At 35.0% G+C, this 27,527-nt stretch overlaps 12 protein-coding genes across 12 annotated transcripts; 5 read left to right on the top strand and 7 right to left on the bottom strand.

Moving 5' to 3' along the window:
* The first annotated feature begins 49 nt into the window (after positions 1-49).
* Positions 50-799, top strand: HYPBUDRAFT_151236 (uncharacterized protein). The gene has a single exon (XM_020220395.1). The coding sequence runs from the start codon at positions 150-152 to the stop codon at positions 714-716; it is 567 nt and encodes a 188-aa protein (XP_020078558.1). The 5' UTR covers positions 50-149; the 3' UTR covers positions 717-799.
* STR2 (cystathionine gamma-synthase) lies at positions 767-2,616 on the bottom strand. The gene has a single exon (XM_020223183.1). It carries the CDS (start codon positions 2,580-2,582, stop codon positions 816-818), a length of 1,767 nt encoding a protein of 588 aa, XP_020078557.1. The 5' UTR covers positions 2,583-2,616; the 3' UTR covers positions 767-815.
* A 265-nt stretch (positions 2,617-2,881) lies between these two features.
* Positions 2,882-6,411, bottom strand: HMG1 (hydroxymethylglutaryl-CoA reductase (NADPH)). The gene has a single exon (XM_020219165.1). The coding sequence runs from the start codon at positions 6,202-6,204 to the stop codon at positions 3,031-3,033; it is 3,174 nt and encodes a 1,057-aa protein (XP_020078556.1). The 5' UTR covers positions 6,205-6,411; the 3' UTR covers positions 2,882-3,030.
* Positions 6,412-7,043: 632 nt separating this feature from the next.
* Positions 7,044-8,366, bottom strand: HYPBUDRAFT_145905 (peptidylprolyl isomerase; the record flags this gene model as incomplete). Its single annotated transcript, XM_020219935.1, has 1 exon — positions 7,044-8,366. The coding sequence occupies one exon, from the start codon at positions 8,364-8,366 to the stop codon at positions 7,044-7,046; it is 1,323 nt and encodes a 440-aa protein (XP_020078555.1).
* Positions 8,367-8,824: 458 nt separating this feature from the next.
* Positions 8,825-14,843, bottom strand: HYPBUDRAFT_3461 (uncharacterized protein; the record flags this gene model as incomplete). The annotated part of the gene is made up of 3 exons (XM_020223349.1): positions 8,825-9,343; positions 10,185-14,414; positions 14,787-14,843. 3 exons carry the CDS (start codon positions 14,841-14,843, stop codon positions 8,825-8,827), a joined length of 4,806 nt encoding a protein of 1,601 aa, XP_020078554.1.
* An 821-nt stretch (positions 14,844-15,664) lies between these two features.
* HYPBUDRAFT_145902 (uncharacterized protein) lies at positions 15,665-16,630 on the top strand (the record flags this gene model as incomplete). The annotated part of the gene is made up of 1 exon (XM_020219934.1): positions 15,665-16,630. The coding sequence occupies one exon, from the start codon at positions 15,665-15,667 to the stop codon at positions 16,628-16,630; it is 966 nt and encodes a 321-aa protein (XP_020078553.1).
* A 157-nt stretch (positions 16,631-16,787) lies between these two features.
* Positions 16,788-17,608, bottom strand: RPS1 (40S ribosomal protein eS1). The gene has a single exon (XM_020220394.1). It carries the CDS (start codon positions 17,592-17,594, stop codon positions 16,827-16,829), a length of 768 nt encoding a protein of 255 aa, XP_020078552.1. The 5' UTR covers positions 17,595-17,608; the 3' UTR covers positions 16,788-16,826.
* A 650-nt stretch (positions 17,609-18,258) lies between these two features.
* TEM1 (Ras family GTPase) lies at positions 18,259-18,919 on the top strand (the record flags this gene model as incomplete). The annotated part of the gene is made up of 2 exons (XM_020223820.1): positions 18,259-18,293; positions 18,352-18,919. 2 exons carry the CDS (start codon positions 18,259-18,261, stop codon positions 18,917-18,919), a joined length of 603 nt encoding a protein of 200 aa, XP_020078551.1.
* A 280-nt stretch (positions 18,920-19,199) lies between these two features.
* ORC1 (origin recognition complex subunit 1) lies at positions 19,200-21,807 on the top strand (the record flags this gene model as incomplete). Its single annotated transcript, XM_020222649.1, has 1 exon — positions 19,200-21,807. The coding sequence occupies one exon, from the start codon at positions 19,200-19,202 to the stop codon at positions 21,780-21,782; it is 2,583 nt and encodes an 860-aa protein (XP_020078550.1). The 3' UTR covers positions 21,783-21,807.
* Positions 21,808-21,861: 54 nt separating this feature from the next.
* Positions 21,862-22,638, top strand: TSR2 (Tsr2p). Its single transcript, XM_020220393.1, has one exon. It carries the CDS (start codon positions 21,916-21,918, stop codon positions 22,531-22,533), a length of 618 nt encoding a protein of 205 aa, XP_020078549.1. The 5' UTR covers positions 21,862-21,915; the 3' UTR covers positions 22,534-22,638.
* Positions 22,639-22,718: 80 nt separating this feature from the next.
* On the bottom strand, positions 22,719-25,859 carry HYPBUDRAFT_154538 (uncharacterized protein; the record flags this gene model as incomplete). Its single annotated transcript, XM_020222049.1, has 2 exons — positions 22,719-23,848; positions 23,897-25,859. 2 exons carry the CDS (start codon positions 25,857-25,859, stop codon positions 22,719-22,721), a joined length of 3,093 nt encoding a protein of 1,030 aa, XP_020078548.1.
* Positions 25,860-26,311: 452 nt separating this feature from the next.
* Positions 26,312-27,223, bottom strand: HYPBUDRAFT_145896 (uncharacterized protein; the record flags this gene model as incomplete). Its single annotated transcript, XM_020219933.1, has 1 exon — positions 26,312-27,223. One exon carries the CDS (start codon positions 27,221-27,223, stop codon positions 26,312-26,314), a length of 912 nt encoding a protein of 303 aa, XP_020078547.1.
* Positions 27,224-27,527: the final 304 nt, after the last annotated feature.

Genomic DNA, 27,527 nt, shown 5'->3' with positions numbered 1-27,527 from the left:
GATCATAACAAAAAAATACGTGGGTAGTAGTAATCGCACAGGTGATGATCTGATCTAAACACGCGGATGTTAACTGAAAACTGCTTAACCCCATCTCTTTTCTTTAATACTTCTACCAAAGCTGTCAGTACCCAGAAATTATATTGGAAATGACTGAAAAGCATAAACTGAAAGATAGCCTGTTTGGAATTATAGATATTGTGAGGGTTATTGGGGGGCTTATTTTTTTGAATGCATTCTTATCGTGGTGGTTTACTTCCAGTTCGACATGGGGTTATAAAGGTAAATGGGTTGACCATAGATATTTAGCATTAAGATTAACTAATAGCTATGTAAACTTAACCACCGAAGAATTAGCATTATATAATGGAACTGATCAAAATTTGCCCATTTATCTTGCGATCAATGGTAAAGTCTACGATGTTACTAATGGTAGAGCCTTTTATGGACCTCCAGCAACCTATTCATCTTTCAGTGGAAAAGATTCTGCCAGAGCATTTGTGACTGGATGTATCAAGTCACCTGAACAATATACGCATGATTTACGAGGCATAGAGCCAACGAAGGCAGCTAAACATATTGCTGATTGGCAAAAATACTATGATGACAGTGATAAATATTGGTATGTCGGAACCGTTCACCATAAAGAACTTACAGGAGAGCCACCAGCTCCATGCAAAGGTGCTCCATATCCAGGAATGACATCAGATTTTTGATTTAGATAAATTTGCTTTTGCAACTAATGTAAATATACGAAGTTTCTAATATGTGTATCTAATATATGTATCTAATATAAGAGACTACTATCTATGTACTTAATTTTGAGCGGCTGCAATATCCAAGGCACTATTAATAGTTGCAAGCAATTCGTCTTTCTCTTCCAATCCAATACTTATTCTAACGATATTTTGATCAACCCCCCATTTTTCTACTTCTTCTAGTTCTTGATAATGAGCTAAGACAGCATAAGGACAAGCTAATGTGAAATTAGTTCCTAAAGAAGGACCCTTGTGTAATAAAACATGATTGAAAAAACTTTTGGCATGCTCCGGTTTATGAAAGACGAATGATATTAAACCACCATAACCACCTTGAGGAGTTTTAAGCTCGTCGTAGTATTTTTTAGATTCTAAGAGACTTGGATAGAATACTTGAGATATTAAAGGATGGTTGACTAATAAATCAACAACATCTAAAGAGGTTTGATTGATTTTATGAGATCTTACTTCAAAATCACGAGAATTTCTTTCCAAATATAATGCATCTTCAGCCCAAAAAAGATCTTCGTATTCATCATCCAAATATGTCTTCATTTCGTTATAATGTTGCGATAAAGGATTCAAAATTAATGATCCACCCATGACGTTGGAATCCCCAGAGAATACTTTGGTCAATGAAGAAACAACAATATCAGAATAAGGTAAAACACCGATATTTAAATAATTTCCAACAGTTTCGTCAACAACAACGAGGAAGTTGAATTCATCAGCCAAAGCTCTGATCTTTTTCAAATTTGGAGTTTTCAATAAAGGATTTGACGGACATTCACAAAATAATGCCATTATATCTTTTTCTCCGCTTCTCAAATCCTTCTCCAATTGATCTAATGATTGATCATCTCCGAATCCCAAGAAATGAACACCCGGTCCAAATTTCTTTAAAATGTTTAATGTATCAACATAAGGAAATCCAAAACAAACAGATTTTTTAGGAGTATCTGAGATTCCAAGACAGATTTGATGGGCATTGAAGATCGAAGCCATACCTGTTGGGTACAAGAATACATCGTTCTCACTTAAGTTTTTACCTCTTTTAGCCTTTTCCATTTCCTCTTCTTGGTTTTTTGATTTATCTACTTTCCCACAAATTCTTCTCTTCAAAGCACGTTTGGCTTCTTTTGCAAATTTCAAATCCAAAACTCTTCCATATTTTTGCTCGATAAAGGTATTGAATTCTTTTTCAACTTCTTCATTTTGAGAAAGACTAGATGATCTAAAAGATGCTGAAATCGAGGGCGATTTCTTCTGAATTCTTTCTGCTTGCAACTCTTGTTTAGTTCTACTTCTAAATCTATCCTTGTCTTTCTTTTCATTCTCGAACAATTCACGCAATACATACTCGGCCATTCGTGAACTTATACCTTCACCCGAATGTTGCCAATATTGTTTGGCTATTGGGAAATCTTCTTCAGAGAAAAATACAACACCGATGGTCGATTGTATAACAGACGATTTTTCAAAATCATTTGATGGAGGAGGAGTGCTTAATTGCAAGATTCTAACTGGCTTTTTTGATCTTAACTTTATAAATTCACGACATCTTTTGGCTACTTTATATGATGGAAAGATAATGGATTTTTCACCATCTCTACCATATTTGGATTCCACATTTTTCGAAAGTTCACCAATTTTACTATGAATGAAGAATCTTGGATAACCAGAATTCATTTTACTTGTAACCCAAGACTCACCTTCTTCATAACCAACAGTGGCTTCCCAAGTAGGTAAAGTGACAGAGACAGCATGAGAAACATTTTGAGGAATAGGAGTACCAATTTCTTGTGATGGGATATCAGCTGTCATTTTGCCGAATATATCTTCTTATAATTTGAATCAAGTAGAAGTAATAATTTGCAATGACTCAAAAAAAAAAAATTGATTTAATGAAAGCTGGACGATCAAAAAAAGAAGAAATCCGCACTTGATAGTTTGTGCGATTCTTTGGCTACAAGCTTCTAAAGAAACCATTAAAGTAGTACAAGTATCAACTTAACCTATGAAAATCTATTAATGCAGAAGTAAAATTACAAAGAAAACAGGAGTTTTAGCTAAAATTAAAGGAATGAAATTAAAAAGAAAATATTGGAAAAATAGACATAATGATGAAAATCAAGCTTCGACAAGGAATTCATACCAATGATAATGATGAATGGAATAGGTTTTGTTACAAAAAGCAAAAAAGCAAATATGATTGTTTAGTGAATTAGTTTTCGTTTATTGTTAAGTTAAAAAGCTCATGAGTCAAGGGAACTCAGGAGCGAATGCAATTAACAGAACCTTCCTTAAGGCGATTTATGTCATCTGAATTAAGTTGAGGAGTGACTGACCCATTTTTAATAACAGCGGAGCCATTAGAGGTACCATTGACAGCAGGAGCGGATGCACCGTTGGCAGATCCATTAGGAGCAGGTGAAGCATTTGGTGCTTTACTACGGTTATGGGTCATATGAGATTGAACCAAGTGGCCAGCTGCTAAAGCGGAACCAAGTGAAAGTTCCGCAGCCAAAACAATTGATGCAACAATACGGGCTAACTGTCTAGCATTGTCACCAGGGTTGGTAGGATGAGGTCCACGAACGCCTAACATTTCTAACATAGCACCTTGTGGTTCCAAGATTGTACCACCACCAATTGTACCAACTTCAATGGAAGGCATAGAAACAGAAATTTGCAAGTCACCATCGACATTATCCATCAAGGTCATACAATTAGATGATTCAACATTTTGAGCAGGATCTTGACCACAAGCTAAAAATACAGCAGTAACCAAATTAGCAGCTTGAGCGTTAAAACCACCTATTGAACCGGCCATAGCTGACCCAACCAAGTTCTTACTAACATTTAATTTAACCAAAGCATCAACGTCTGATTTAAGAACCTTCTTAACAACTTCAGCAGGAATTCTAGCTTCAGCGACAATTGATTTACCTCTACCTTCTATCCAATTAATAGCAGCCGGTTTTTTATCGATACAATAATTACCAGAAACGGAAATAACATCCATGTCACTGAAACCACATTCTTCAGTCATATATTTAAGAGCAAATTCAACACCTTTAGAAATCATATTCATACCCATAGCATCACCAGTGGTAGTTCTAAAACGGATAAATAATAAGGTCCCAGCCAAGGCAGTCTTAACGTGTTGCAAACGGGCAAATCTAGAAGTAGAATTGAAAGCCTTTTGAATAGTTTTTTGACCTTCATCAGAATCCAACCAAATTTTTGCGGCACCGGCTCTACTTAAAGTTGGGAAAGAAACACAAGGACCTCTAGTCATACCATCTTGAGTCAAAACGGTTTCGACACCACCACCAGCGTTAATGGCTTTACAACCACGCATAGCAGAAGCAACTAAACAACCTTCGGTAGTAGCCATTGGAATGTAGTATGGTTTTTTATCGATAATCAATGGACCAGCAACACCGACAGGTAATGGCAAATAACCAATGACATTTTCGCAACAAGCACCAAAGACACGATCGTAATCATAATGTTCAAATGGTAAGCTATCGGTCTCTAAGATAGGGGCCTTGGCAATTTTAGCCATGGCTATACGACGAACAGCAACAGCACGGGTATTATCAGCTAATTGTTTTTCTAAAGCATACAAGGGTAATTTACCAGCGACAACTAAGGAAGAGACTTCATTATCGTTCAATTGTTTGACATTACCTTCTTTCAAAAATTTGGCACATTCTTCTAATGGTAAGAGTTTATTTGGAGCTCTAATCTGTAATTCTTCGACGGTAGAACTAGAGTCATCACTATCACTTTCAACATCTTTAGAAGGAGTTTTAGTAGATGAAGACTTAGGTGGGGCTGCAGAAACACTTCTTCTTGATTCGGATGATTTAGGTCTAGAAATTTCTTTTTCGATTAACTTATTGGTAGCAGAAACTTGATATCTCGAAGCATTTAAGAAATAAGCATTAGTTGAAATAGAAATAGCGAAAGCAAATAATAAGCATTTAGAAATCAAAGAATCTCTGATACCAGAACTGATTATTTCCAAGACACTTAAAATCACATCTTCTAATGTAACCAAGAAGCCTAATGGCATATAAACTTTTGGAGTAACCAAGGTGGCGATAGTACCAGCTTTACCAATAGCAATATGTTTTGCGGTAGTTTTAGATAATTGAGGAGAGGTAGTGAAAAAAGAAATAGATTCACCACCAGTGACATTATATAACCAAGAGCTACCGACCCAAAAGAAATGGAAACAGAAAAACCCAACAATCATGGCAACTTTGAAAGAGACCATTGAAGCACTGCTAGAAATAGATGAAGTTACATAATGATATTGATGATGAGAAGCATCGGTAGCAACGTTAGCAGCAACTAAAGAAGAAATACCATCTTCTTCTAAAGCATCTTTTAAATCTTCAGTACGACGAGCACGATTGATTTCAATTTTTAAAGCTAAGATGGCAGAGAAAAAAGTATAAACAAGTACCAAGTCAAAAGCAAGAATTAAAGCACTTAATATACAAAAATTGAACATACCTTCCAAATGATGAGCATAACCAGCAACTGATAATAATGCACCAATAACGACAAAATGATCTCTTAATAAACTAACAGTGTGAGCAGAAATGGCATCGGAAACAATTGTTTTAACATCAGCGTTTGAAGAAGAAGAAGCCTGCAGAACATAAGTAGCAATGGAGACTTTATGTTTGAATCCAATTATGGCAACAAGGAAAGGAATACCTTCAGTAATACTTAATAAAGGTACTTTAGTATCCAAGACTTTAGTAGTAACTAATAAAGCAAAAAGAAATCCAAAAGTTGAAGATGTAATAGTTGAAAAAGCCAACCAAAAATTTGAGCCAACTTTTTGCATATCAATGAAAACTTTAATTAAAGTGTACCACATTGCGATATAAGCAACTGTGATTAAACCGATATCAAAATTTTCTGCACCTTGAATAGAAGATTTAATTTTCAATAAACCTGCTCTTAAATATTCGTAGTACTTAGTAATTCTATTATTATGTCTTGCTTTCCAAGTTATACCATTATAAGAGATTTTATCGATTGAATTAAGGCTTTCTTCTAAATCTTCTGGTCTAGTAATCAAAATACGTTCATTTGAATTTAATCCATGGAAAGTACCTTCAAGTTCTGGAATATCATCAGTTTGTACCCGTTTAAACCTAAGCGGAGCGACCACGTACTGGTCAGCGTCAGAGTACGCTGAAACATCGTCAATCTTGGTCCAGTCAGTGTACAGAGACGAGCCTGGAGGATGATAAAACTTTATCGAATAATCAGACAGGAATTGATCAGGAAGATACTCATCAACAACTGACAAGTAAGCCATGGAAGCAAATAAGGCTATCACAATGATGAAATGAATCGGGCGGTTGGCTGAGGTTCTTGCCAACGCACTAGTTGATTTGGATATAAAGTCAAGCATCTTTTGGCTTATATCTTAATGAATGAATGTAATGGTACGTGTAATATTAACAAGCACTCTTGTGTGAGCGGCTAAAGAAATGACTTATAAGTGATCAACACAACTTCCTACGAATAGATATTCTGGAGAATAAATTATTGGAATATTCAATTCTACCACTGTTGACCAGTGATACTATTCGAAATGATGTTTGTTCCAACCTTGAAGTATTACCAATCTTCAACCTATAACTGAAAAAAAATTTTTTTTTTTTTTTTTCTTCGTACCTGTGTTTTTCAATCCAACAAACTTAGCTGATTATACGACAACAGAGTAACAAAATAGAGAGCGTCTCACAAAATAATACTAGGATCAATGGAATTAGGCCAGAGCTGAGCGGTAAGTTGTCTCAAGGGTTGAGAGGCCAATCAGTAATAGGATGATGGTGTTTGGCTATTGAGTTTTGCTGCTTTTCAGAGCAATACAATTGAAACTGTTGAAATTGGTATTGTTGAAACGCTAACAAAACGGCAAAAGAAAACAGCAAAAAAGACAAAAGGAAAGACAAGTCCGGTTGGAGTCGTGCCAGTAGTTTCGCAGTTAGTCTTTATCAAGGGTTATGGTGGTTGCAAAAGGGGATCGTATGGTTTACACTCTTCAATGGGTGCTATCGTGCCTCGTCTTTGTTGTGTGCTACACCTTTGGGCTGTAAACGGTAAGTTATTTAACGCTTACGGAAGCATTGTTGGGAGGAGGAGATGGCGGTGTACGGAGGTTTAGTATTGGCAGCCATTATATACTCTACAAGTGAAGGTACTATTAATATACAATTAAACAGAGAACCAGAGTCGATGAAATACTTATTTAAGAGAAACTAATTTGATGTCGAAGGTCAATTCCGAGTTTGCTGGTAAACCAGGCAAAGCTTGACTACCGTAACCCATTTTTGGTGGGATAACAACTCTTCTTTCACCACCAACAGCCATACCAGTAACACCTAAATCAAAACCTTTAATACATTCACCTTTACCTAAACCGAAAACAAAAGGTTTACCGCTGGTGTTTTTATCGAAAACTTTACCATTTTTCAATTTACCAATGTATCTGATACCAACTTTGTTACCAGATTTAGCAGTTTGACCTTTACCGATTTTTCTATCTTCAGTGATAACACCACCTAATAAAGTTTTAGTTGGGAATTTTTTGGCTTCAGGCTTTTTATCATCTTTTTCAGCTTTATCAGCAGCAGCAGCTTCTTCAGCTTCCTTTTTCTGTTGTTGTTGTCTTTCCTTTTTCAATTGTTTTTTAGATTTAGGTTGTTCTTTTGCTTCTTCTTTATCAGCAACTAAAGTTGAGCCGGTTGGACCTTGTTCTAATTCTTTAGTGAATTGAACTTGTTTTTTTTCATCCTTTTTATTATTAGCCTTTTTAGCCTTTTTAGAATCAGATTCTTCGCTTGATGGACTTGATCTTTTCTTTCCATTTTGTTCGTCTTCAACTAATTCTTCAATTTTATTTTCAACGTCAGATTCATCTTCTAAATCATCTAAATCATATTGAGGAGCTCCATAAACTTCATCTTCATCTGGAGTTAAATCATAGTCATCTTCATCATCGTAATCATAATCATCTTCATCTTCATCTTCAGAATCTTCATCAGCTGGATGTTCAATATAGTTACCAACCAAGTGAATTGGATAAGAACCAGTAACAACAAAGTAAACTTGTTCATCTGGACAAATAGTTAAATCAATGGTTTGTTGAAACTGGATTTTTGGAGTTAAAGTACAAACAACAAATTCACTAACATCATCATCTGGATCTTCATCAGATTCAGCATCATCGGAGTTTTCAATATCAACAGTTTCTTCTTCTTTTTGTTCCTTTTTAGATTTTTTATTAGATTTTTTTGGTTCTGGTTTAGCTTCTTCTTCTTCGGATTCGGATTCTAAATCTAATTCATCTTCTTCTGAATCTTCTTCTGAATCGTCGTCACCAAAGAAAGGATTGTTTCTTTTCAATAATCTTAAAGTAGATGGTTCTTCTTTATCATCAACAGCTTCTGGGTCAACGGCAGCTAAAGTTAATCTAACAGTAACTGGGTAGTCTTCAGTGTGAACAGCTGCTGGCTTGAAAGGAGCCAAGGCCAAGTTATAAGTGGAAATTGGAATCAAGTTAGACATTATTCCTCTATGCTAATATGAAATGCTAAATAAGAAGTATACTTGAGTTTTTCAATTTTCAATTTTCAATTTTCATTTTTTTTTTTTTTTTCTTTGGCCTGATGAGATGAGTTGGTCGGAGAAAGAGATCCTGCATACTCGTGGGCTAGTTATACATTAACTACAATAGATAGAATAAACCGTTAATAATTGTATTAAATATACAAAGAGAATAGAGAACACACCGTATGAAATAATAAAGAGATACTGAATGCTTCAAAGAAGTAATAAATACATGATCGTCCTACAATAAAAAACATGATAAACACGGAAAAACATAAAAATTGACTCTTATATTAATATAATTATAGGACAGGGGATAAATTTCAACAATATCAATAAAGATAGAAGAAATTTGTAGTTATTAATAATCTTCTTTCAAAAAACATTCATTTCTTTCGAAAAAAAAACCATTAAATTTAGAATTTTAATAAGTGTGGTTTATCACCGCTCTTTAAGGAGAAAGAAGCAGATAAGTATTGTTTTAATAATGGGGTTTTCTTGATTGAAGATAATAAAGCAGCGTCAACAGTTTTTTGGTCAGCAACTCTTTCAGCTTTAATTTCTTTCTTTGGTTGAGCTTCGTTAAAGAAGTCAGCTTCAGATTTTTTAGATCTTGGAACTTTTTCTCTGGCAAAGTATTCAACGTTGAATTTAGAAGCATCAACAGAAGAAACATCAACTTTGGTAGAGGTAGCAATGACGTAACGAGCATTGACTCTTCTTAATGGAACACCATTAACTTTGAATGGACCAGAAACTAATAAAGTGTTGTCTTCCAAGTTCTTCAAGTAAACAACTCTTTTACCTCTGAATCTACCAGCCAACAAGATTAAAACGGTACCTGGAACTAAGGAGGCACGTAATTTTTGTGGACGGATAGTCTTTCTGGTTTGTTTTGGGACTCTAGCGTCTTCAGTCTTGTACCACTTTGGAGCCTATAAGAAAGCGTTAGTATTAGTATTCAAATATAAAATAAAGGTCTCTGGTTCATATGATATACACTGTATAACTTCCTCACAATTAGTTGTTGTCTATTTTCCAAGTATTGAAAAGTTTTCCAGTTTTTCTTCATTTTCCTCCACTGAAAAATTATCAACGACAACCCAACTTCGATTTCATAACCTCGTATGAACCAGTAGATCCTCTATCTCAAGCACCCCTCATGGTGTCTAGATATGAACATACAGTTTGGCTCATTTTGATCTGTTTATTTGGTGATGGTATATAAAAGTCAAAAAGGTATTAAAAAAATAGCTTATAATTTTTAACTAGCTAATTTTTTTTTTCCCTGTTCCCACTAAAAATTTTTGGTGTAGAAGAGAAAGAAAAAAAAATTGAGAGAACCTGAGCGAAGAGAAGATTACACAAGCTTGAAAGGTTAGTGTGTGACTAACTCTTTTTTTTTTTCAGTTTGTGAGGGAAAAGTGTACACCAAAGGTTTTTTCGCTGGCATTTTATTATGGGTTCCGGGTGTGTGCAGGATCATTTAGGGTATGAAACGGGTAGTGTGCGGGAAAAGCAGTCACACATGTCACGTGCGTTTTTTTTTGCTTTCCCAGTTTGTCTGCCTCGACGGGGGGTTTTGGCTGCACGCTCAAAGGGGGATGTTTGCAGCATTCGAATTACAGTGAAGGGGATAACGAAATAACAAAACTAAGATTAAATAATAAAGACAGGGTAGAATAAAAGAATGAAAAGTGAAAAGTAATATAAATTTCAACTAAAACTTCAACTAACATATACTTATGCTTCAGCACTAAAGTATCTTAATAAAACGTCGATTTGACCGTCACCGGCTGGCAAGGAGATTTCTTGTTCACTATCCACATAGTTTTCTAACGGCAAAGAGGCAGTGGCAACTTCGACATTTTTACCTAATCTATGGACTTCTCTAATGGAGAAGAGTAATTCACCATCAGAAGTAGATTTGAAAGGAACGGTTTCATTCCATTTAACCAAGTTATCTTTATCTAATTTACTGCCTCTAGTTTTATGAATGGCCTTTTCCTTAGTACTGGTCTTTACCATAACCTTGACCTCCAATGAGGAGCTAGAATAGCCGGACGCGGAGATAACAGTAATTCTACCTGGTATCGCGTCGGGCCCCGCGTGAATACTGCTCCCAGTAACACTAGTGGAATCGGAAGATTGGCTAACAATACGATGATGGCCAACGTTTGGTCTTTGTGGAGGTGGTAATCCTTCAGAAGTAAGATTAGGAACTGCGGCCACACTTGGTGGTTTACCCGATCTTAATGATTGTAAATCATTGGTGTATGGCGATTTATTAGTAGCATTATCATTTTTAGATGGTGATTGTGATCCAGTAAATTGACTGGAAACTTCACTGACTTCGTCTCTAGATTCATCTGCATCGGCGCCTTCTTCTTCTTCTCCTTCCTTAGCTTCTTCCATTGCTGAAGGGGCTGGAGGGGCTTGTGGTTCACTATCATCTGACTTCTTCTTTTTAGATCTACCAAACCCTTTAACAAATCCAGCACCTTTACTAACACCATCACCGGCAAATCCAACACCAGAACCAACTGCAGTACCAGCCATTCCAGCGGCTCCACCAACTAATTTAACTGGGGCTCCAGAAATAGTGCTGAAATCAAGTGGTAATCCAGTCTTACTTCCTAATTTAGGTCTAACATAATCTGGTTTAAATGTAGTTCTCAAATTAATAGTACCTTCGGTATCTAATTTAACTGAAAATTGAGTAGATTGTAATGGTTCAAGAGTTGATAAATCTAAATTAACTGATCCTAATAATCTATCATCATGAGTTAAGTCCCAATCGTAAATTTGTAATAGAATAATTTGTCTAGATCTCGACATAACTGGGAATTCAACCGATTCATTCCAAACTGGGTCAAGGGTCTTTCTCTTTTTATCGGTTCTATAAATTTCCACTCCATCTAATTTAATAGATAAGAATGCATCTGATTTACCATTTTTATCAGCTGCTGGTATACCTTTAGCATTCAAAATATCAAAATAGAAATGTCCAACATCCAAAATAGTATCTAATGGAGCCAATTTAACTGCAGAAGGAATAAATTCTAATTGAACCTTAATGGCATTCTTTTCATTAAGCTTAATTTCAATTGGTCTAGCATTAGCTCTTTGTAAAATATCAATGGTTTCAAAGATTTTTTCAACGGCAATATCTTTTTCATTATTAACTTCAGCCTTTTTAGCCAATCTGAAAATTAATTTGGAATTTGGTAAATCCCTAACAAATCCTTCCGATGATGATGAAATGTTCAAGAGTTTACCATCAGCCACTGGGGAAACACCAGATGGATAAGCATGATCATCGAATAAGGTATGAACACGATAATCGGACTTATCAAATTTACCACTCAAAACATGAACTGCAACATTACCAGTTCTATACTTAATTGCTTTTTCTAATGGTAATTCAATCTTTTCTGGATCTGGAATAGTGTCTTCATTAATCTCAATCCATTCGTACTCATTAGGATGTTCATTATATAATTTTTCTTCTCTGAGTCTCTTTGCTTCTTCATCACGTTCTTTTTGTTTCAAAGTAGCCAAATATTCTTCTTTATTTTCAAGTTGAGAAATAGTATAAACTGGGATAGTTGGAATGAAACTGACAGAATATCTTAAATAACCATGGGTTTTACCATTAAACAATACTGGTTGTTCAATGGTTTCATTAGATCCGTCGTAACCAAGGAAGTAACCTTCTTTGTTTTTCTTCAAGAAATCATTTACATTGATGGCGGCAGAACCTAAGGATCTATCTTTACCTTCAGCTTCTTCATCCATCAATTCTAATAATAAATGTTGATGCTCATTAGCAATTGGGAAGAAATAAACGGCATTGAAATTTGGATCCAAAGTTTCTGCAATGGTATTAGTTTTAGCTTTCAATTTACCATTAAGTAAAACTCTAACATAAGGATCAACTTTACCAACAGCTTCCAAATTAACCAAATCAGAAGCAGAACGCAAATGCAATCTTAAACCACCAATAGAGTTGGTATATTGACTCTTCACAACAGCATCATCAGTCATACCCAAAGCTTTCCAGGAAGTAGTGATTCTAAATTTAGTGTGAGGCCCACCTTCACTTACAGGAGGAGTTTTAATCCATTCTTGACCACGAGAAGATTCAAAAATCAAATCTTGTAAGTTAGCATCTAATTTACCAATAACGTTATCTTCAACAGCATCTTTAACAAGGACTTGAACTTGAGTTTCTGATTGTTGAGTAATTAAAGATTCGAAAGCCTTTTCCCATTGAGGTTCATTCTTTTGTCTCAATTTACGAGTAGTTTTAACCAATTCATGATTAATGTAAATTTCAGCATAAGGATTTAATAAACCAACAACCGATTGACGAATATCCAAGTCTTTGGCTTCATGTAAGTTAACCTTCAAAATACCAATTTCAGATTCAGTGTTATCATCTTTAGAACCATCTTCTAAGATTTGAGGTTCCAAAGCTGGGAACCATCTAAGATCAAATTCAATTTTACCAACAACTTTACCACCTTCAACAATATTTTTAACAATACCGGTTTGAATTTCTTTTTGTAATAAAGAACCTAAAGGATAATCAATGGTACCAATGACAAAATCATCAGCTTGATCAGTTTTCAAATCATTAACAGTAAGAGTCAAATTATTACCATCTAAAGCATTAAGTAACAAGTATTTGGTTTCCAAGAAAACAGGATCATTAGTTTCCTTTTTAACTTTGGTTTTTTCTTCGATATCAGCATTATTTGAAACTTTAATTTGAACATAAGGATTAATTGAATTTTCTTTAGTTTCAATACCAGTTTTCAATCCAGTTAAACGTTTAATAGTTAAAGCAGCAACACCAATTGAATCATTTGATTGTTGAGCCATAATTTCTTCAACGTCAATATCTAAAGAATTTGGAGCATATAACATTGGTCTTAAATTAGTATGAATCAACCCATTAACAAAAGAAGATAAACCTGGAATAAAAGACATGATATCAATACCCAAGGTATCACCACCAACTGGTTTTAAAGCATAATCAATGGTAGGAGCTTCTAAGAATTGAACTGAAACCATTTTAACATGAGGGAAATTCTGGGATAACTTCAATTTAATATTCATGCGACCTTTAAAAGACATATCTTCAACCAAAATTGGTAAAGATTTTGAGATAAAAGCTTTACCAATGGTAACACCAAGAGCAACTTTAGGATTAATTTTTCTTTTCAATTCTTGTTTAGTCATACCATCAGTATCATTTGGAGTGAAAGCAAAAGCCCAGTCCATTTCGATATGATCAGCACCTTTTCTAGTATAAGATTTAATACTATCAACACGAGGAGCTTTTGAACCCAACGTAAATTCATCTAAAGATAAAGCTTCAATCCCAAACCCTGGAGCAGAATCTTTCAAAACTTCATTAGCTTGAAACATAACTTGTTCAGATAAAGCAGGCATATAAATGACCCAAAATTTATCCAAGAAAGAATTTAACCATTCCATAGTTTCCAATTCATTTTCCAAACGATTGTTAGCAGAAAGTCTTTGCATATCATCACGAATATCACGATTAAATCTTCGATGTTCCAATCTATAAACCGAATTGGTAAATAACAAAATGAAAAGTAATGATAAAATCCCACCACCCAAACGAGCAATTAACCAACAGAAGAAACAAGTTCCAATAATAATTGAAGTATTCCAATACCAATCACCGAAAAAATGATCAGTTATATAAGATTCAATATTATTAATAACTTTCAAAGCTTTTAATTTATCCGAAGTAGTTTCACTATCCCAAGTACCAACATTTTCCCAAGAAAAAGTAGATTTATCTCTAATACTAGCTTTTTTAGGTGGTTGATGTTTAATACCTACATTATCAGACCCATCAACTGGGGGTTTTTGTTTATTCACATTAGCCTTTTGTTTTTCATTATATTCATCAACATCAGGAATTTCGTGCTGTTTTGGAGGTGCCGAGTTAGCAACCCCATTCTTTTCCTATATCAAGTTAGTATTCAATCAATCTTAGTCAATTGAGCCATCAATTGGCAGTTGGAAACATTCAATTGGACTCGAGCGTGCCAACATACTTTTGAACTCATTGCAGAAAACGAGTATCAATCGATAATTTATTAGCGTATAAGCAATTGACAGAAAAACTGCTAGTTGAAATTTATTCCTCTAGAAAAATAAAGCATCATCATTAATTTCACTTACTGCTACATCTGTATGAGTTGTTGTCTCTGGCTGTGCACAGTTTTGGGGTTGCGTGCCAATATGCACTCCTCCCCGTACAACTAACTGAAGGGCTTCTCTTTCTACTACAATTCCCAGAGAATCGGTGCCTACTGACAATCAGAACACTCAGACACTCGCAATAGCAATGTACTCCTGGGTACCCTGACTCAATTGGTTGTTTGGGATCATCCTAAAGGCTGTTCCTTCGAACATTTGACCAAAGTGAAATTTCAGGTTTTTCGCATTTTTATTGTATTTTAATTTGTAACTTTGCTTTATGAAATTAGTTTAAGGTTGCGCTGTTTCGAGGAATTGCAGTATCTAATCGTCAATTAGACGTTATTGATGGAGGCTCCGACTGCTAGTTGGCTATTCAGCTCGAAACGCTACCTTATATGTCGGTGTATGGGTGTGTGTTACATTTTTACATTTTTACGCCAAAGATAACGAAAAAGTGCAGTATTTACTAACAACAGAGCGATCACCATCTGGATATCAGCAGACCCCCAGAAGCACTAGAATACCAGATACAACAGAACACCAAGCACACCAGACACACTACAACACCAGAAGAGCGCAAGCAGGATGTAATCTACGTGTATGGCCGGTTGAGACTAGTAATTAGACTTAACTGGTTGATGGACAAAGTTGCAAAAAAAATCTCGCGTATGACAGCAGGCTAATTGTCCCACCTGTCTCGCGTGCTTGTAAATATTAACTTCTTGTAAGTCTTACCTCAGTGAGACTTACCCTTGGAAGTCTTATTTCCATAAACGGTAGCAGTTAATGATGATAACTAGCAGCCGTTTGCAACTCCCCCGATACCCGGGAGGTACGGGTGTCGCCTTCGAAAATCATTGACATTTTGTTAGCTCATCTGGAAAACGGGCTTCTGATAGTTGCCCTTATCTATTTATACTGTTATATATGTATAATTAGAAGGAGGTAATACCTTTATTGATTTATTTGCTATTCAATTCTCAATTAGACATTCGACAAACAGGGAAAAGATGGTTTTATCCGATCAAGATTTGCAATCAGAATATCCTCCATTATACTACAGATTAGGAGCTAACCAATACGAGAAAAGTATCGAGTTTTATAATGCAGATAAGCAATTGAGTCAAAACGATCGTGGACAGATCTTTAGAGATATCCAGTACGTTTACGGGAAGTCTGAGTTCATATCATTCACCACGTTCATATTGGCAATGAGTACCCCTACTCTCTACGGCTTGATTAAAAAAAGATATTACCCCCAAAAGGAAGAGTTGCAATCACCAATAATAAAAGAAACCAAGAAATTACCGTTTTTCAAGAGACCAGTTGCTAAATTTTTTGCACTTTCAGCAATTTCAATGGGTATTTCATTAATGGCTCAAGTTAAAGCGAAAAGCTATTACTTGAATGAAAAAACTAATCAAATTAGTCAACTGTCAAATGTCAATTCCCAAAGACAAGCTCAGATATGGCAAAAAATTGATGTTTTTGCATTACCGTTATTTTATTTCTATTATAATTTAACCTTTAAAAATGAATCATTAGTGATTAAAGATCCCAAATTAATGAATGATCAAGATATTAGAAGAATTGGAATGTTTCAAACTTCTAATAAAAAGGCAAGTCATTTTGCCGAAATCTTACCAATGAAATTTTGTAAAGAGGATGGTAAGATCGATGAAAGTATTGTATTAAAACTGTTAGGTATAAATAGAAATCCCAATCAAGTTCTGGATTCGGAAGTTTCAATTTCAACTCATTGGGATCAATTGAGAAAAGAAAACTTTCCTCAGGAATCATCTGAAAATATTGAGTGGGTTAATCCTAATTCTTCAAGTGATTCTTCAACTGATGTTAATGATTCTTCAATTGATGTAAATGATGCTTCAATTGATTCAAATGATTCTTCTAACGATAAAACAAATGATCCACCGTCATCATCTTGGGATGCCATAAGACGTCAAAATGGTAAATAGTTATGATAAATAGTTGTATATAGATTTACAAAATGCAAGTAAATATTATTTGTTTATTTTGGATAGTTTTATGTTTAAGTTAATGAAAATACAAAAGAAAAAAAGAATAGTAGTAAAAGAGAAAGAATTTATATATAAAAATATCAAAATTGATAATCTTCCTTTTTTTCAACTCTTCAACACTCTTTTAATACAATTATACGGATTCTAAGACAACATCTTTGAAACCAGAAACTTTTTTACCTTTATCATCAGTAGTACCTTCACCGTGTAAAGACATCAAAGCACCCAAGTCGAATTTTGGTTGTTTTAATAATTTAACTTTTCTAATGTGAATGTTTTGTAAAGGTAAGATGGTTTGAGTAGATTTTTCAATTTCACGACCAATAACTTCTGGGATTAATTTAGAAGTTAATTGAGATAAAGTAACGTTAGAAACTTCCCTTTGCATGATTTCAATCATCTTCTTTCTAACTTCTCTTAATTTAGAAGATTTAGCGTAAGTGGTTTTTTTAACTTGGTTAGCTTGTCTTTTAGTGAAAGCAATAGCGAAAACTCTTAAAACGTAATCATCAGCGGTTTTAACAGTAACGTTAGCTTCAACTAAAGATTGCCATTTTCTAACTAAGGATCTTAATTTATCAGAAGTGAAATCTAAACCGTGGAAGTTGGTTAACAAGTTTTTACCTTGAACTTCATCAACTCTCAATTTAACCTTTCTGTAAGAGTGGTCTTCAGAACCTTGTAAGTCAGCTAAACAAACTTCAACAACACGACCTTTCAAACCATCGGCAGCGTTTTTCAAACCGGTGGATTTGTTGATCAAAGTTTTACCAACATTTCTGTTTTCGAAAGTAGATGGAGCTTTAATGTCGTACCATTCTTTCTTGGTGAATGGGTCAACAACTCTCTTCTTCAAACCTTTCTTACCCTTGGAAAGTCTCTTATTTTTACCGACAGCCATGGTTGTGCTTCTAGTTGTATAGGGAGGTACTATAAGTCTAGAAATAAAAAAGGGGATTTAAACTAGAAGTTCTTCTCTGTAAAAAATTTGATGAATTTTTTTTTCCCCTTCGATTTTTTCACCGTCCCAAAAACAAAAAAAAAAAAAAAAAAAAAAATAAAAAAAAAGTTTTTCAGTACTAGTGTGCGCGCATATTGAGTGCGAGAAGGGCGGGATGTTTGGGTGTTTACTCCGTACTGCATATCAAATATCTCTCGCACGTGATTTGTTCAGGGCGGAAGCCCTGGATCGATCGTTTTTCAAAAAAAAGGCACCCGTACCGCCAAAAAGGGAAAAAAACCTCCGTACATTTATTTACTGTTGCTGCTTGCATCCAAAACAGTTAAAAGATAAACAAAAACAATAAGTTAACCCAAAACAGAAGGAATCAGAGAAACAGACGAGGTACTAACAAAGTACTCTAAAACATCATAAAATCAAAATAAGACAACCATTTGAATAAATCTAATTATCAACGGTACCAGCGATCGATAAAGTTTAGGAGAAAAGCTCTAGCCGTTTATTAAGGTTGGTAAGAGGGATCTGCGAATCAATCAGCTTGCATTATATATAATATATATATATATATATATATATATAAAATAAGATAGAGAATACTTTCAACATGGAAGAGGACCATAATCAAGATCAAAATAACCAGTATGTTGGAATGAACCAATTGGTTTCAGAGGAAACGAATACTAACAAAATACTTTAGGGTTTCCCTTAAAATAGGGCTTATTGGTGACTCCCAAATTGGTAAAACTTCATTAATGGTGAAATACGTCGAAGGATCATTTGACGAAGATTACATTCAGACATTAGGACTTAATTTCATGGAGAAGAAAATCCAAATAAAAAACACCGCCATAACCTTCAGTATTTGGGATTTAGGTGGTCAAAAAGAATTCATTAATATGTTACCATTAGTTTCAAACGATGCAGTTGCAATCTTATTCATGTTTGATTTAACCCGAAAATCAACTTTGAATTCAATTAAAGAATGGTACCGTCAAGTAAGGGGATTCAATAAAACAGCCATACCTTTCTTGGTGGGTACTAAATATGACCAATTCATTGACTTACCCTATCAAGATCAAATAGAAATCACTCAACAAGCTAAAAAATTCGGAAATGCCATGAAATCACCAGTGATATTCTGCTCAACCTCTCATTCAATCAATGTCCAAAAAATCTTCAAAGTCATATTATCAAAAGCTTTTGAATTACGATTAAATCTAGAAGAAATCGTTAACACTGGTGAACCGATTTTGATTTTTAAATAAACCCTTTTTTTGCCTATGACTCTTCTTTTTTGATTGCATCTTTCTAAATTCTTCCTCAGCATCTTTCTTTCCCCATTCTATTCTTCTTTCTCTTTTTGTATACTAGAATAAATGAAGCCTACGATTATATACCCTTGTATTGGCTGCCAATAGTTTAGCCCTTAAATGAGGAGGCCTGCATGTAAGCGAAATCGATAAAGGCTCCATCGAGCCCTTTACGCGTAAGTGAATTTTTCAAACATCTTGAAGAAGTATTGAAGACTTTCAGTTATCAAAGAGAATGGCTAAAACCCAAAAGGACTTGAAAGGCTGGCAATATTTTCTCACTCTGGATGAAGACGTGCTGCAAAATGAAGTAATTGAAGTTAAATCCGATGAAGAACCAAAAACACCTTCGAGAAAAACTAGACGTTCAAGAGTGTCAACTCCTCAAAAAAATCTGAATCCTAAATCCAATTTGAAATTGACAAGAGAATCAGATAACTTGAATCTTCAAGTCGGTGATGTTATTCTTGTTGATGAAAAGGGCTCGGACATCCCGGGAATTGCTATCATCAAAGAAATTCAATTTGGTGTTCTAAACTTCATAGACATTGTTGTTACTTGGTTTATAAGAATGGATAACGTTGAATTTAATGATTTACCTAAAGTTTCTGAATATTCAGACTCGGGGAAGCTTTTGAAAAACGAAATCTTCGCCACCTCTTACCAAGATGACATTTTTTTGAAACAAGTTATTGATAAAGCGGTGATTGTGACTAATCAAGAGTTAGAAAAAGATTTAATCATTGACAATTCCAATGAAGACTCTACATTTATGTGTAGACGTGGTTGTGATCAATGGGCAGAAATATTCACTGAAGAATTCGATTTCAGAGAATGGCATGATTCTTTCAAAACAGACCCTACTCAAGCCCTCAAGCTTATCAATTCACAAACTATTCCTAAAGCATATAAAGAACCTAAGGCGAGCCCCCAGAAGAAAGTTAAACAGGAACCTTCAACCCCCAGTAAAAAAAGAATCAGCAAAACAATGACACCTTCGAAAGTTCAAATAGAACTCCAGAAAGCAAAAGAAGAGAATGACCACGATAGCGGTGATGGTGATGAGAAAAGTCCCGGTGTTCAAGATGATTCAGACGAAGATGCGGAATTGGATGAAGAAGACTCAGATGAAGAAGATTCGGAAGCTGGAGATTCGGACTTGGATGAGACAGATGATGATGAATTCGGTTCTAATCTGAAAGGCAAAAAGAGAACCAAAAAAACTCAAAAGCAAAAAACTCCAGCGAAACGAAAACGTCAAGCCAAACCATTAACTTCTACCAATAATTCACCTGTTAAAATACCTAAAATTGGTAAGAGAAGAGTTGTAGTAAAGCCAGATGTTTCCAAACTTAACTTACCTACCTTATCACCAAGAAAACCAAAACAAGTAGCTAAAACTCTTCTGGTTGATCCTTCTTCTGAAAGTTTTAAACAAGTGAGAGCAAGACTTCACGCGTCTACAAGATTGGCCGAACTTCCATGTCGTACCGATGAATTCACAGCAATTTATGTTAATCTAGAGAATGCAATTAGCGAAGGAACTGGGTGTTGCGTCTACATAAGTGGTACTCCAGGGGTTGGTAAAACCGCTACTATAAGAGAAGTTATTGAACAATTAAATGATGCAAAGAAAGAAGATATAACAGGTAATTTTGATTTTGACTTTCTCGAAATCAATGGTTTAAAACTATTAACACCAAGTGTTGCATATGAAAAGCTTTATGAAAAAATTAGTGGACTAAAAGTTAGTGCTTCAAATGCAGCTCTACTTCTCGAGGAACATTTCAAAAATGAAGAAGAAGAAAGAAAGCCTCTTGTCGTTCTCATGGACGAATTGGATCAAATCGTCACTGCCAGACAGAACGTGATGTATAATTTTTTCAATTGGCCCACATATGCTAATTCCAAATTAATTGTAATTGCAGTGGCCAACACCATGGACTTGCCTGAAAGAGTTTTGTCAAATAAAATTTCTTCGAGATTAGGGCTCAGAAGAATTCAATTTGTTCCCTATAATGTTGATGAATTAGCAATCATCATTAGAAATAGATTAGTTCATTTTACAAAACAATCAAGAAAAAGGGTAGTGTTTGATGAACCAGCCATTGAATTTGCTTCGAAAAAGGTCGGTATAATTGTTGGGGATGTCAGAAAAGCCCTCATGGTTTGTCGTAGAGCAGTTGAAATGGTTGAACAGGCTTATGTAAAATTCAAGCAAGAAGATAGTGAGTCAAACAATGGTGCAAAATTTGAATTGGAAGATAAAGAATTAGAAGAACAAAGTCTTGAAAATAATCTCTTAAAAATTGAAAATGGTAAAATCGTCGTCAGAATGAGAGATATAGCAAGAGCCTTCAATGAATCAAATAATTCACCCGCACGTATTTTTATCAGAACTTTACCCTTTGCATCAAAACTAGTATTAGCAAGCTTGTTGTTGAGAATGAAAAGATCCGGTTTGGCAGATAATAGTCTAGGTGATATCATCGATGAAATGAAAAATTCTTTAGCCATGCTAACGTCAAAAGAAAGCAGTGAGCTACTTTCAAAAGCCGACTCAAAAGCTTCTTTAATGACCGTTCTTTATGGCAATTTCTATAATTTGTCTAATGGGTTGCAAAAAAATAAGATAAGGATTGCAAATTTCAGACACATTGTTACAGAATTGGTTGAAAACGGTATTTTGATTGAACAAAATGTTCGAAGTGAAAGACACAGGCTTGTTAGTCTTAACGTTACCAGAACAGAAGTGGCAAGTGTCTTGAAGGAAGATACGATTGTCAAGGAGATTGTAAAATCATTAGATCAAGAATGATCGAGACATTTCATTGAAATGCGACATCATCGCAATTTTTTTTTTTTTTTTTTTTTTTTTTTTTCAGTATTTTCGAGATCTTTAACCACAATCCATCCTAAAAATACTTATTTCTTATCAAAACTAACATAGAATGGCTTCTATCGACCCAACTGATTACGTCGAAGTAGTTGAAGGACAAACCAGCTTAAAGTTCGGTAATGAAAAACAACAAGCCAAGTTTGAACTTGGTGTTTGTATGGCTGTCTATAAATGGGAAGAATTGAATACTGCAGTCGATAACTCGTGGGGTGGTGCCAACTCTGCCGATAAAAGAGACTGGATATCCGGAATTGTCATCGACTTGTTTGATGAAACTGTGGTTGATATCCAATTAATCGAAGAAACTTTGTTGTACGCGATGGTCGATGAGTTTGATACCGAAATTGATAATGATTCTGCTTTAGAAATTGCTGCATTAGTTATGAAATTTTACAAGGAAGCATCCTTGGAAAACTACACTAATATTGATATTGCTTATGGTAAATGGCAAGAGAAACAAGGTAAATCTCAAACTCACAAAGTCACAATTGGCTCTGATCCTAATAACCCTGACGTATCTGATGATGAAAGCGAAGATGAAGGTGAAGATGACTCTAATGTGCCTGCATTAGTTGAAGATGATTCTATGGAAGTGGACGAGCCAAAAGGTCCTATAATTGATGACGACGGATTCGAAATGGTTCAAAAGAAAGGTAACCGCAGACGTTAATGATGCTTCAGTACTGATTGCAAAAACCAAAAAAAAAAAAACACAGACCATAGCATAAGTAAAATATATTGTACATTATATACTGTAATTTTATAATTACTACATTTCACACATTTATCGTAGAACCGATAATTTAAATGATAGAGTGAAGAATATACTAAGAACTGACTAATACTTTTCTTGCATCACATACTCATTGAATTTCTGGGAGTATTGGTTCTTGATCTATTTATGGCATTTAGTGATTGCAAAGAGGTTACCGAATTTCTTGGTGTTATCTTACCAAAAGCCGATTCTTGTTCTTCAATTGGAGTGTTAATCATTGCATTGACCGAATGTGCCGATGAAATACTATTTCTACTTGTATTGTTCATCCTGAAGTCACTGAAACGTCTGACCAAGGAATTAGTCATATCATTAACGCCACCTGGAGTCCCTGGAGTCGAATTATTACCTATTCCAAATCCTTTTTCTATTGGGAAAAAGGAGTCTCTATGTGCATATTCTATTTTAAAAAGCTTGATAGACGTTTGTGCCCAATTGTTGGTGCTTGTTAATGAATCTACAACCCAAGCGTTAACTTCTGGTGATTCATTACCTGACTCTTCAGAATTGGATTTGGTGATATTTGACCAGCCAGAAGTCAATTTACTAAATGAAGCTAAAGAACTGGAAAGATTTTTCATTATATTCCCATTAGCACCCACAAAAGCATTAACATTCTCTATTGAGTTATAGATTCTGCCATACAATAATGACGTATACCAGCCAAGCGAAAGATGGCTCCAAGAAAATTTCAAAGGTTCGAAAGGAATATTTGGGGAGAAATCATAATTTATTTGGCTTTTATACTCTTCGTAAAGTTGATCAAAATTGATGGCTTCTATTTGCTTCACTAAGAGGTAACTATCAATATTAGATCCTTCTCTACTAGACCAAGAGTCTTTCAAGGCCAATTTCAAATGCGGAATGATGATAGTGAGTATTATTCTTAATGCATCATTACCACCCCATGATCTCTGTAACAGTGAATCCTTGGGCAATTTTTCTCGCAGCTTCGGGGTCATTCCAATGGGAGGTCTCGGCCTCAAAGATGCCTCTATTGCCTCAGTCTCCGAGTCAAAAGAATGATTCAGATAGTTCTCTTTAAAATCATTCGTGGGGATACCTGCACCGCTGGAAATAGAATTTCTTGAGGATGGTGGTTCACTCAAACTTTGAATAAATTCAGATTCTGACATTTCAAAATCTGACTTGGGTATCAGAGGAGTTATCGAGAGTTGATCGGATTTATGAGATTCAACTCTTGACAAACCTTCATCAATACTATCGTATAAGTCATTGGAAAAAGAATTGATCGAACTTTCTTCTTGATCTTCATCTTCATCATTTATTGCATTCAAACGGTGAGGAGGTGAGGAGTCCAAACTAAATATAGTATTCCACACCAAGTCGTAGACCTTTTCGTTTTTCAATATACAGAAAAGTAACATTCTGGATGATTTAGGAAATTTGACACCAGCTATACAAACTGCTCTAAAAATCAATGCTAGTAGGTCAGTATGAAAAGTATATTCTGTGAGAAAGTGCTTGGTCAGGAATCGTATTATAAGTTGAGTTATGGAAGATGCAGCGGTATATGAAATCCCACCACCCGGGTTAGCATTTCCGAGTTTTCTGAGTGGAGAATCAGAACTTGGTATCTCTTCATCAATTATAGGAATTAAGTTATATAAAATTTCCACTAGAGTTGTAGAAAGGACATTGGGAGGATGCTTTTTAGTATGAGAAGGTACCGTATTGGAATTAGTATTCGAAGACGCGGGTGTTATTGAAAGGAGTACTTGGCAGATTTGAATCACAAGAAAATCTCGAAAGGTTGTTGGACGAGGTTTTGTCTTGAAAGAATTCGGTAGTATTTCGTAAGACGTGATACCAATGGGTTGAACAATGAGCTTCATTAAAGATTCATAAGACGTCAAGTATAACAAAAAGTAAGATGATACCCGAACTAAGTTTCTGTGAGCGGGAACATCATGATAAGTGACTATATAGAATAATAAATTGACAGTTATTTCTTGGGTATATCTTTGGCCGGCCAAAGCTTTAAATGATTTATTACACTGGAACAATTCCCAAAGTAAAATGACACATTCAGTTGCCCATAAAGAAGGCTGATTTCCTTTAATGTTTAAGGAAAATTTGGCATTATCAGAATCCTTAGCATGCTGTAAAGGAGTTCTCAAGATATTCATTAAATAAGATGCCAAAAATAATATTTCACTTTCCTTATGTAATTTCCCAACGTATAATCTTGCCATATTATAAGGCTTAGGAGTTGAGATCAAATCGTAATCAAATAAAATGCGAGTATTAAAATGCGATGGAACTGGATATACTATCATTGTAGTTAAAAGTTGAGCTGAATAAGTTATGCATAAATGTCTCATTTTTGTAAGTTGTGGATTATTGTAGAGCAAACCGTTTTCGTCTGAAGAGCTTCGAGCAGAACGACAGATCAAGTTGAATAAAGAGCATACCAATGTCAATAGTTCAACCCTCGGGGTTGTTGCAACAAGCAAGGTGAGAAATCTTGATCCATTGGAAATAATATGCGATGGTGCCATGTAAAAAGACGTAGATATAAGGGTCAAGATGAACTTGAGTATATGAGCTCTATTACTATCTATTATAAGATTTGTTGTGTTATATTTTGCAGAAGAACCGATACCAGGCTCCCATAAAGTTAATGCTTTTCTGTCTTCTGATGGAACTTTGTTTGATTTGGGAGCAATCAATGTGAAACCGTTGATAAATAAAAGATCTAGTGAAACATTCATTAAAGTGATAGCTAATATTTTCAGCTTATCAGAGTACTTCGATTCACCATGCAAGTCATTCTTTGCTTGAAATTTATTGGTTGCAATTTCTATTGGATTGTAAGTTTCTTTCCAAAAAACTATATCTTCAAGCTCGCTTGTATAATTAGGAAGCTCGTATAGAATCGGTAAGATCTTTGTAAGCATTCTCACACAATTCAACGTCTCTAAAGCAGTGGTGGGAGTCGTGAAAGGAAAATTGGGAGAATTTCTTAAATCAATTAGTTTGATAGAAAGAACTCGAACTAATAGAATGAAATTGGCTAGATTTTGGTCTCTTATGGTCTGCACATCGAAAACTGTCAAAACTTCAAATACATCATTCGAGCATTCTGGATATTTCCAATATACTTCCCAATAATCTTCTTTTTCAAGTGGTATTATCCTGCCTTGACCAAGTTTGAAAAAATGATTCTTGAAACGGCTTCTTTCTTCTGTAGACTTCATGATGCCAGGTTTACTCCAAACAGAAAAACACAGCTAACAAGAACGTGGTATGTTAGCCCAAGCGATACAGAACGGTCTGGATAAACGATCGGACAGGCTTATCTCTGGTTGGAAGGTTATTAAGAGAGAACGGCTGGAAGAAGATGAAAAAACTGGAAAGCTGATAGAAAAAAGCTTTAAAGGACCTGTGGGTCAGTGAGTCGGTACGGATGTTTTTTTCTTATAAGCCGGAAATTTGCGGTTCCAGAGATAAGCAAGCCCCAAATTTTGCAATTTCTACGGATTTGCTATGTAAGTCTACTCTTTTAGAGGAGGATGGACTATTAATAGAACAATTTTGGGGAGGGAAACGTAGCCATTAATTATTATTAAGAGGGTCACAAGTGATCTGTGACTAACATAAAAGAAAAAAACGTGAAAATAAAAATGCAATGAATGATTAGCCAGAATTATTACCTTAATCGTCTTGTTTTAGAAAACTCATCCTCTGAGGTCTCGTTATCGTCTCTTCTTCTCACACTTCCTACTATGGGTGCAAATCCAACATCAACGTGCATTCCTGCCACTTGATTACTAGCAGCACCATTATTGGGTTCTTCATAAAGTTCGTCGATTTCTAAATCGTCTGCATCACCCGAATTTCTAAAAGGGATGCTTTCGTGGGTTTCGTATTCCGTATCCATTGAAATTGCTTCTCCGCCGTCTTGCAACCAAGAGGATGGGACTTCTAAAGCAGGCTGTGATACTTCATCAATGGAAGCAAACTGAGACATAGGGTTTTCGATATTTTCATCTTCGTCTTCCGAATCATGGAATGACGAACATTCAGATAATGCATCATATATATCTGTGAGGCTCGACTGTTCTTGAACTGTAAATAATGGATTCTGTTCATTGGGTCCAGGTTTACCATCATTGTTTGTCGTTATAACCAATTCGATTGAAGATACAAATTCGGTTGGTTGTTTTGGCAAGCTTTGTAAATAATCGTTTGAAAGTAATTGTAAATATAAAATGGGATTTTGCGATAATTGGGAATTGGTTTGTAATGCATGCAAAATTATCGATTGATAGTTTATATCTAATCCCTTATTTAGTTCCTCGAACCATATGATAAAGCTTGTATTCAAAACGAATAAGGATACCAATGAAGTTTTTTGTAATTCGAGACCATTTATATTCAAATCGTGGGTTGGGTCATTATTCAAGATTTCAAATTTATAGCCTGAGCCTCCAGCGTAAAGAACAAATTTATCATCATCTTCAACCGAAAATTTTTCTGGCGAAGATGACTGATATAAAGATACCGGGATGGTATTTTCAACGTTTGGAATTTCGTGTATTAGTTTTATTCGACGCACCATTGGTTCTATGATTTTGTTGAAGAAAAGGGTTGAGCTTTGAGTTTTCCCGCTTTAAAAACTTGCTTATCAAGCAGTATTCACTGAGATTTGATAGGTAAGATACTTCTTAGGTGAATTAAAATCCATCCAACATGTGGTTATCGTATATATAGCTTTTTTTTCGTTTTGATGCTTCGGACTACGGGTGTACGGATGTTCAAAGTGTGACTTAACATAAAGAATACATACGTAAGAAGAAACCCATTAAGAGAACGTTGAATAGCTCAAAGAACGTATTAATTGGTAATGATAACTATATAACTTA

This window comes from Hyphopichia burtonii (assembly GCF_001661395.1).
Source record: "Hyphopichia burtonii NRRL Y-1933 unplaced genomic scaffold HYPBUscaffold_1, whole genome shotgun sequence".
NCBI lineage: Eukaryota > Fungi > Ascomycota > Pichiomycetes > Serinales > Debaryomycetaceae > Hyphopichia > Hyphopichia burtonii.
Note: the sequence above shows the minus strand (reverse complement) of the source record. Positions and strands in the feature narration are given on the sequence as shown.